Source organism: Pteropus vampyrus, unplaced genomic scaffold (assembly GCF_000151845.1).
Source record: "Pteropus vampyrus isolate Shadow unplaced genomic scaffold, Pvam_2.0 Scaffold74, whole genome shotgun sequence".
Taxonomy (NCBI): Eukaryota; Metazoa; Chordata; class Mammalia; order Chiroptera; family Pteropodidae; genus Pteropus; species Pteropus vampyrus.
The window spans coordinates 5,889,594-5,898,788 of NW_011888855.1; the positions used below are offsets into that span (position 1 = coordinate 5,889,594).

The window sequence follows — 9,195 nt, forward strand, 5'->3', positions numbered from 1 at the left end:
TTTTCACTCTTATAAATAGTATTATAGTGAACATCTGTAAACTTTGCATGTCCATGGTTATTTTAGAATAATTTCAGGGAGTGGAATTGCTTTGTCAAAAAATTTTAAAGGGCTTTATTTAAGAATATAAAGAAATAGGAAATTTCCTATGGGGGTGGCTCCATAGTGTAGTGGTTAGTACATCTGCTTTACGTGCAGAAGGTTCTGGCTTCGTGCCCCAGGTGGAGCCATGGACCATATCCCGGGGGCACTAGGCCCTGGGTGCCCGCTGCAAATGCGTGGGAGGAGATGCCCTGCCTTCAGAGATCCAGTTCTTAAAGGGAGACATCCTAGGTCAGAGGTGGAAGTGGGCGGGGGTAGAGGGCAGGAATTAAAGGGAGGGGAATAAATAAATAAAAAGATTTGCTATATGGTATGTGTTGAAAAAGTTTAAGTCCCACTCAGCCTCCTGATGAAAAGGTGCAAAATAAGAGACCTTAGTTTTAAGACTGGTTTTCCTGCAAGACAGAATGTGGTTTACTTATTTTCTAATGTTCAAAACTTCTGACTGGACTAAGCATTCTGTTTGTGATAAAGATTTCTTTTAACGGTTAGATATGACAGTTAATATGTAACCAGTTTTAGTGTTGTCTTTACAGTGTATGCTGATGGTAGCATATGTTTAGATATCCTTCAGAATCGATGGAGTCCAACATATGATGTATCTTCTATCTTAACATCAATTCAGGTAAGTGTGTGTTAACATATATCATAATTTTTCAAGATTCCGTGGGATACAGTCAGATCCTTTAGTAGCAATCTAAAGACCAAGTGAGCAAACTAACCTTCCCAGCACACAGATAATAACCAATGGCAGAGTTCAGAAGCCCATGATTTTCAGACAACTGGCCTCCTTTTTCGTTAGTGACCCCCTTAGGTCAGATCTACAATCATTTTCCTGATCGTGTCTAAGTGTCCTCACAGATCAAGTATTGTTTGCACCCATGAAGCATAGCCAGAGGTTGTGGAGAAGAATGAAAGATCTTGGGGACAGATAAAGGTGATTGCTTAGAAAAACCATAGGGACCTAAAGAAACTGCCAAGTGCAGAGAAGCATTGATTATGTTGCCCTATCCAAGAAATTGTCTTTCAAAAAAAGAAAGTACTGTAACTATTTGCCAAAGCACTCTGGCAGAATATGTTAGAGTTGACCTTGAGTGACAGTTTTGCAGAGGGGTGGAATGAGGGATGTTTATTAACGTGGATTTGAGAGAAGACAACATTTTGGTATGTGTAAACATTGTTTTTAACCTTCCTATTTCATTCCCTTGCTGCTAGATGTATACGTTTCACTGATTAAAAGAAACGAGATTCACTACTTGACTTACTGTCAGACATTTGCCAAGTAACCACAATAATAGAGCTTAACTTTGAAAACTGTTAGTTGCTAAGCTATTTATACGTATTATATATTAATCAAAACAAGCTGCTTATTTCCTGGTTTAATGTGCTAGTATGCTGAAGAATATTGTTCTTTTCTAATTTCTTTGAAATTATAGAGGTTTTAAGGCAATTGAGAGCTGTTTTAGAAGCTTAAGTTCTCTAGCAGCAGGAAACTTCTTACTGTATTTATCAAGCCATTTCTGAAAGTATTTAGACCTAAAAATATGTAAGACATACTAATTTCTGCCATTTCTTTATTGGATAATGTGTTATTTTGCATAACTTCTGTGCTCCTTACCTGACCCATGTTAATATACAGAGTAATTCTGCAGATGTTTTTTCTTCTCTCTTTCCTTCTAGTCTCTGCTGGATGAACCGAATCCAAACAGTCCAGCCAATAGCCAGGCAGCACAACTTTATCAGGAAAACAAACGAGAATATGAGAAAAGAGTTTCGGCCATTGTTGAACAAAGCTGGAATGATTCATAATAGACAACTGGTCTGTTAATCTTTTTCATCATTGTTGTGTATAATTTACCTCTCAGTAGAAAGGCTAACAAATTTTAAGTGCCACAGGTTTTAAGGATTCTGCAGAAAAAAAATCCTTCAGTTTAGAACCTACAAAAGCTTGTGTATCTTGATTAATGTACTTTTTATTGCATGGTGTGAACTAAGTTATTGCTTACATAAATTTGTAATATATCCTGTTTGTATTTTTTTCCAAGTGTATAATGTTGGTGTGGAGTTTTCATGACAGAATATACACATTTTGTAAATCTGTACTTTTTTCAAATATTGAATGCCTTATTTTTGAATTCTTTAGATTTTTAAATTGGAGAAAAGCACTTAAAGTTTTTTATAAATGACTATTACATGTAAAGCTGTTAAAATACATAACTTCAGTGCAAGAGACTTTGTCACTTATTTCCTTATCTGTGTAGGAGGGGTTAATAAGTCTCTAGCTCTCCATCAATTGATAGTTTCCAATTTCAAAAGAACAGATTTATATTTTATCAAGAAATTATTCAAATTTGATTCTAAACACCAGTTATAATCTCAGACTTTATTTTGAATGCACCTATATTGGTTTCAGTTGAGTAGTTCTAGACATAACTGACTTGATTCTGTCCAACTCTGTACTTGAGCCACCTGTTACTATTTTTTCATGCACTACTTACTGTTAAACTGTACCTTTTGCAATTTCACAGTTTGCACCTCTGCCTTGAGCAGAGAGCTGATGCGACTTATTTTGCTGCTTGATAGCACCTTAAAAGATTTCTGATAATGAAGTAAAGTAAAACTATAAACATTTACCAAAAATCCTTGCCCCCCTATTAACAATGAGTAAGAATTAGTTGCATTGGTTTGAGCAAGGCAGATATTTGGAAGGAATCTTGGTGTAATTTAAATATTTGAAAACTGCCTTTTAATGCAATTGCATATCTGTTTATTCTGGGAAAATGTTTTCATACCAAGGCCTGCTGAGTTGCTTTCTCTTGTGGAGATTTTTTTAATCTCCTCAGTGTATAAAAGTTGTATTGCATCTTAGTTTACTGGATAAATTTAAAACACAGTATTGTAGAAAGCTAATACAAAGCTTCCTATGCTTTCAAATAGTATAGAAAATGGAAAATATACAAGTAAATTCTGTTGAACCACCTGTGTAGTCTTTCTAGTAGTTAAAACATTTCAGTAACCCCAAGAGTTTCTTGTCATACTCATACTAGCTTAGTAAGCTGACAGCTTCTTCTCTATTTGAAGACTGATTTCTTCTTTACTGGAAGACTATAAGTTGGCAATATCTACGGCTTCTATTTATTTAGCAGAGTTTAACACTGGAAAAATTAAGTGCCGATGGTTCCCTTTAAAAGTTATTACTTGAGAAATTTGGGGTAAGTGTAAGATCTTAGGGAACTTTTGATGCAAATGAAGAGTTCACTCACTGGAATTATGGCCCTCCAAAAAGGTGCTTTATTTAAAGGTATTTTTTTGGTCATATTACATGTGTGATGCTTTTATATTCAGCTCTAAACTAAATATGCTTTCTGTAGACATTTACTCCAGTGAGTGACTCTTAAATACAGTAGCTATGAGAGTCTCCCCTCTTCATTACATGTTATTTGGATACTGCTTCAAAATCTATTTTTATCCTTAATATGTTTTTCCTCTTTCTAAAACTGAAACATTTCAAGTATTGACAGATAGTTATAAGGGAATTAAATCTTAGTTTGCAGAGAATCTGAGCTCTAACTTCCAAATTCAACACATGCATAAAACTCACACCGTTAGTCTGCATTCCCATTGGGAAAAATTCTTAGGAAAGTTCTCCCTCTCAATTACTCATAGTTTTTTTCTTTCACCCTTGTAACAGATTCCTATTTCTTTAGTTAAATACTAGATGTAAACCTTCAGTTTACAAAGTTGTCATACAAAAAATGCTTTTAAACTCCACATAAATCTTATAAACATATGGTATGGCAAGAGGCTAGAACTAAGTTATTTAGGTATGAAGTTGGATTCATGTTAAAGTGTTATTATATTACAGATAAGGAAACTTTACATTATAAAGAAATTAAGTGACTAGTTCTAGGTCAACCAGCTAGTAAATGATAGAGCTGGGCTTTGAATCCAGGCAGTCTGGTCTTTAAGCCAGTAACTATAATCTCTCTCAAGAGTTATTAAAAGATTGAGTTTAGTTTGAGAAATTCTACTGAACTTAAATATTCATCCCATTTTGTGAAAATTCTTTAGTTGATTTAGTTCTGTACAGACTTATATCTATCTAATGAAGTTTTCTTGACCACCATTTTTCACTTTTTCCTAGTATAAAGTGTGAATATGGGAGCACTTTCAGTCTCTAATACAAAGGACTATGGCTTATCAGTAGACCAAAAAATTTTCCCCTTCCTAGAAACAGCCTTGAGTCTACACCCCACCCTCCAAGAAATAAGTTCCATGAATATGAACAACTTCTAGAACTGATCTAAAAATTCTTACATAGGCGGAAGGTAGTGGAGAAATAAGCTATTAAAGGTGGCTTATTCAGTTAACACTTTTGTGCTCAGTAAATAAGGTACCTGTGTAATTAGTTTATCCATTTAGTACTCTTGAGAATGCTGGGGCTCATACCACAATTTAGAGCTAAATCTAAGATATTTTAATATCAATTCTCCCAAGTTTTAAGAGACAGAGACCAAATTTTTAGGTCTCGGTGTTTATTACAATTCCTTTCTATTGCATTTAGCAGTGCAAAGTCGCAAAGGAACCTGTTATGTGGGGATTGTGTATGTAAATAGAAAAAAATGGTTGGAAAGCTATTAAAGGTAAATGAAACTGTCCATAGGACAGGCGCCTTGTGCCAAGACATGCCCTGTTACTTCAGTTCCCATCTAGTTAGGAAAAACCTGATCTGTTGTCAGATAAGGAAAAAGATTATTTATCCTGTTCTAGTATATGACAGAGCACAGATATTACGAACAAAATCTTAAGAGAATTGACTTACTCTCTCTCTCTTCGAAAAGAATACATAATATGTGCCTTTCAGTAATGTCTCCACACCATCACTAGAGTTTTTTAAAATTTTGTCAGTAGTGTCTTGAGTTTTTTAAGTTTCCTGTTCATATCATAGGCTAGGGCTTTATTTTATTTGGACCAACAAGATGGATGAGACGTTCCCTTTACAACCTGTTTGGGTATGTGTCTCTCAGCTCTGCAACATGAGCTCTGTTGGTTGAAATCAAGAACCCTGGAAGGAAGGGCTCCAAGCTTCCTCTTTGGCATATGGAGGATTCAGACTTGAGTGTGAACCCTGCATGGACTGACTTTCAGGAGCTCTGCCATTGATTGCTAAACTTGGCCACATGATGCTCTTGTTTACCAGTGACTTCTGGAATATGTTTGGGAAGACTCTAGTGTATCTGCTGAGAGAAAGCAAACAAGGTTTTACCTGGTTAGCTACAAGTCTAATGCTTCTGTAGTCTGAGGGAGGTTAGCTGAACTCAAGTCTAACCTGAAAGACTGGGATCCTTAAAGTGCCTCTGGGTTGGGAACTTGTGTAGAGGGGACCAGAGCCTATCTCTGAAAGGACCACCAGAGGCTCCATTAGCCTGAACCATTTGGTTGTCATTCTTCCTAGAAGGCGAGCGGGGTCCTGTAGTGTCTTGAAGGCTGCCAAGGTGCAAACCTAAGAGCACTTAAGGCAGACCTCTTAATACTGCTTCCTGTTTGAAGCCCAAAGGACACAGTTGCCCCATTCCCTTCCCCCTTTACAAACAAGGCTTTTTGCCAAGAATACCAGAGCCTATCAGCTGAATTAGACAAACAGCACTCCTGAGCAGGAGTCACCTGCAGAGAGGCGTGCAGTTCTTTGGCTGGCCTCTGTAAGTCGTTTTACAAAAGTGAGTTGGGAGGTTTAATGTTTTTGTATTGGTGCTAGTACAAAGACAACAAGAAATAGGAAGCTTCTAGCCTAGTAACCATCCTGGGCTGAAAATAGGAAAGAATCCAGAGACTCCAGCCAGCCCATGACATCAGCTTCAGCTAAAGGCTTGGAATAACAGCTCCAAAGAAAAGCTATATTAGAAACCTTGCTGTGTTGTAGTGGACCTCAGCTGTAGGACTGTACCTGTGTGGGCACATACGGCTGTGGTTTCAGGTGGAGACTCCCTGGAACATCAGCTGGAAGGTTACCTTTAGAGTGAAGACAGTGTCCACCCCAGAGGTGGGTATAAAGGATCTTTTGCAGGCCAGGTCCATGAGGGCAGCACTGGGGCCTCGTGGTGGTGAGCTGAATCCATCTGTTAAGGGAGAAAGAGAAAGTTCCCCTCCCTGGCTTTTGTTAGCCCTTACTTACTGGTTCTTTGACCAGGGTTGGGTATTTTACACAGAGCAAATTGAGAACAGACCACAATCACCATGGCACCCTCTCAAGACAAAGTCTGAGACCACAATCACCATGGCACCCTCTCAAGACAAAGTCTGAGAGATCAGGCTGTAAGAGCAACAATATAAGTACCAAAGATTGAAACTTAAAGCCAAAAACTGAGAACTGCTTTCCAGACAGCCAATGGGACAGCAGAGGACTTCCAGGGTCCAAGCTTTGAATCCTCAAGATACTTTTTAATTAGCAGTTTTCTGTGGTTTTGTTATAAAAGTAGAACATAGTCATAAAAATATCATTTGGTAAACACAAAGGTAGATAGAAGCATGAGTCATTGTCTCACCACCTGAGAAGGTGAAAACAGCTGGTTTCATGGAAAGTGGGGACTGTAGGTGATGGTCCAAGCCCCACTGTTCCCAGCAGGCTGGGGCTCACAATTCACACCCACAGTGACAAGGAATCTAGTCAGTTTGACAGGGTGAGACTCTGGGGCAAGCCTCCTACCATGGAGCCAGTGCTAGAGCAAATGCCATGTTCACAAAATAGTGTATACCTACAGCCTTTGCAAGCCCTAGACACCTAGACCCAGGTGGTACAGGGTGCCAAGGCACTTAGTGTGTACGGAGGACTACAGTGGACACAAGTTTTGAGTAAGGCTGGTCATCTGCTGACCCCTTTCCACCATCCTGGATGTTTTGCTTCTGCCCCCTCTCCAGAACAGCTTGGCGTTTCACTGGTGCTGCATTGTTCAGTGCCTGCTGCTGTTCACTGTCAACATATCTACTGAGTACCTGATGGGTACATGTTAGGCCCTGCTCCATAACTTGAACCAAAAAGATCTGTCCTTTTGCAGTTCTGGGAATGGAGCCTGGTCTGGTGGGGTGATTGTGAGTGCTCATTTTTCTTTCATGTAAATTTAAGTTAGTTGAAACTTAATATCCTCCCAGCTTGGCCTCAAAAGGAAAGTAGGGCAGGAATGAAGCAGGGAGAGTTCAGTAAGTACTAGGTACTTTCGCAGAACATGAAATATTTTCCACTGCATCCTCCAGTAAAGATTAAAGTAGGAATCATACCCACTTTACAGATCCCTTCACTGAGGTGAAATAACTCGGGGAATTATCTACCAGTTCACATCTACTACTAGGTTCAGTAAAACATTCTTAATATAAGAAAATGTCAAAGGGGAAGGAAAATGCAGCCTTAAACAAAGGATGAAATTATAAAATACTGGTTAATTTAGTACTAGCATTCACAACAAAGCAAGAGCTTTAGTCACTGGGCCCACCAGTTTAAGGTTGACCTTACTCATAATTGCTTCACTGTTAGGTACCAAGACCTGCCTCAGGCCCCCAACGGCATGTTTCTCCTAGGCAAATAGGTTGGAGGGCCAAATTCACAGACAGTTTCGGTTTGTTAGCCTACTTTTCCTAGGCTGGGAAAGAAAGATGGGATTTGGACTGGGCCACCTGGCTTATATTCTAAAGAGGGAGGCCCCCTTTCTGACAGCACTGTCAAGGAAAAGCTCTGGTTCACATGCTCAGGTCTAGAATAGGTAAGAATTAGCTCCACCTAATGGGAGCTTAAAAGTTTCAGTGTTTACTTTTGATTTCAAAGGGCATCTGTTCAAGTGTTGCCACCACCTCTTGTCCATAGGCAAGCTTCAGGCCCACCTCCATCTCTGACAAAAGTATGTGCAAAGCACTCTGCTGGCATTGTGAGAAAATCTTCCAAACCAAAATGAGAAGGGCAGCCAACACTGCCACCCTAGCCCCGGGAATCATTTCTTTGAAGGGACAAGAGTAAACTTTGGAGAAGAAACCACCTTTCCTGGCTTGCTTTTTATTTAAATAAAAAATAGGTTTTGTTGCATGCTCTCCCTTTAATGTAAAGCCAGGCAAACCCAGAGTTTGTGTGTCCTCATGAGGGAAGATATTTTTTAGCAATTTCCATATGACCAAAATTCTATTTAGGTTCTAAAACTCTTGCCTCTTCAGATTTATGTTTACTCCAACCGAAAGGTGTCCTTAAACTAGTCAAGAATGAGAGCCATGACTAGATGACATAACTAGATGAAAGGCCCCAGATCCCAGAAGTTGACACTCTCTTCCTCTGCTGGGTGTCCAGCAGAGATTTTAGAGCTGGACAGTTGGGAAGCACCAAATTACCTGACATGTAGGGTAATATAAATATCAATCCAGATGCAACAAAGTGTATTTTCATGGCCATTTACTACAAATAACAAAGCACTGAAGCACGGGCAATTGATAGTGTGATTCCTCCCAGTGCCCATGGAATAGGTAAGCCATAGGTCCAAGTGGATCTTGGCATAGTTCAGAGGGAATCCTTTCCTCTCCAATGGTAGATCACATGGGCCACAGGCTCTAAGAATGTTTCAAAAAGCAATTTTCTGGATAACACGAAAAGGCATCACTATTAACTAAGCACCCTAAACTGTTCCATTAGTACTTGCTTCTCACAGGTATTGAGACTTATGTCTATAACAGAAAAAGATGCTCTCCTAGTCATTACCTAACGGGTAATACTTTACTGTGTCCCTTTCTAAAATCTCACTTGACCCTCACCCATCTGGGTAGGACCATATGGATAAAGGGGCCGGTATCTTTTAGCTTGTATCTGGTGTGAGCTCCTGTTTGAAAGTTGAGTGGGCCATTTTACCTACACCTCAGGGAGTGCTGCAATGCAAAAAAAAATTAGATTTCTATTCCAGAAAAACAAAGGATGAAATTATAAAATACTGGTTAATTTTATAAGATAGCCACAAAGGTTGTAAAGGTTAAGACAGAGGAGGAAAAAAAAATGGTGTAAATGATACAGGCTGTATTCATCCCTCTGGCAAACAAAGTTGTGACAGAAACAAGGAGCTGCAGCAAGGA

The 9,195-nt window shown here is 39.0% G+C and overlaps 1 protein-coding gene across 1 annotated transcript in view; it reads left to right on the forward strand.

Moving 5' to 3' along the window:
- UBE2B (ubiquitin conjugating enzyme E2 B) overlaps nucleotides 1-3,077 on the forward strand; it is a 14,164-nt gene extending 11,087 nt beyond the window's left edge. The window contains exons 5-6 of the mRNA XM_011362314.2: nucleotides 639-727; nucleotides 1,783-3,077. Of these exons, the coding sequence (XP_011360616.1) occupies nucleotides 639-727; nucleotides 1,783-1,911 (218 nt within the window). The 3' untranslated portion in view covers nucleotides 1,912-3,077. The remainder of the gene's footprint in view (nucleotides 1-638; nucleotides 728-1,782) is intronic.
- The last annotated feature ends 6,118 nt before the right edge of the window (nucleotides 3,078-9,195 follow it).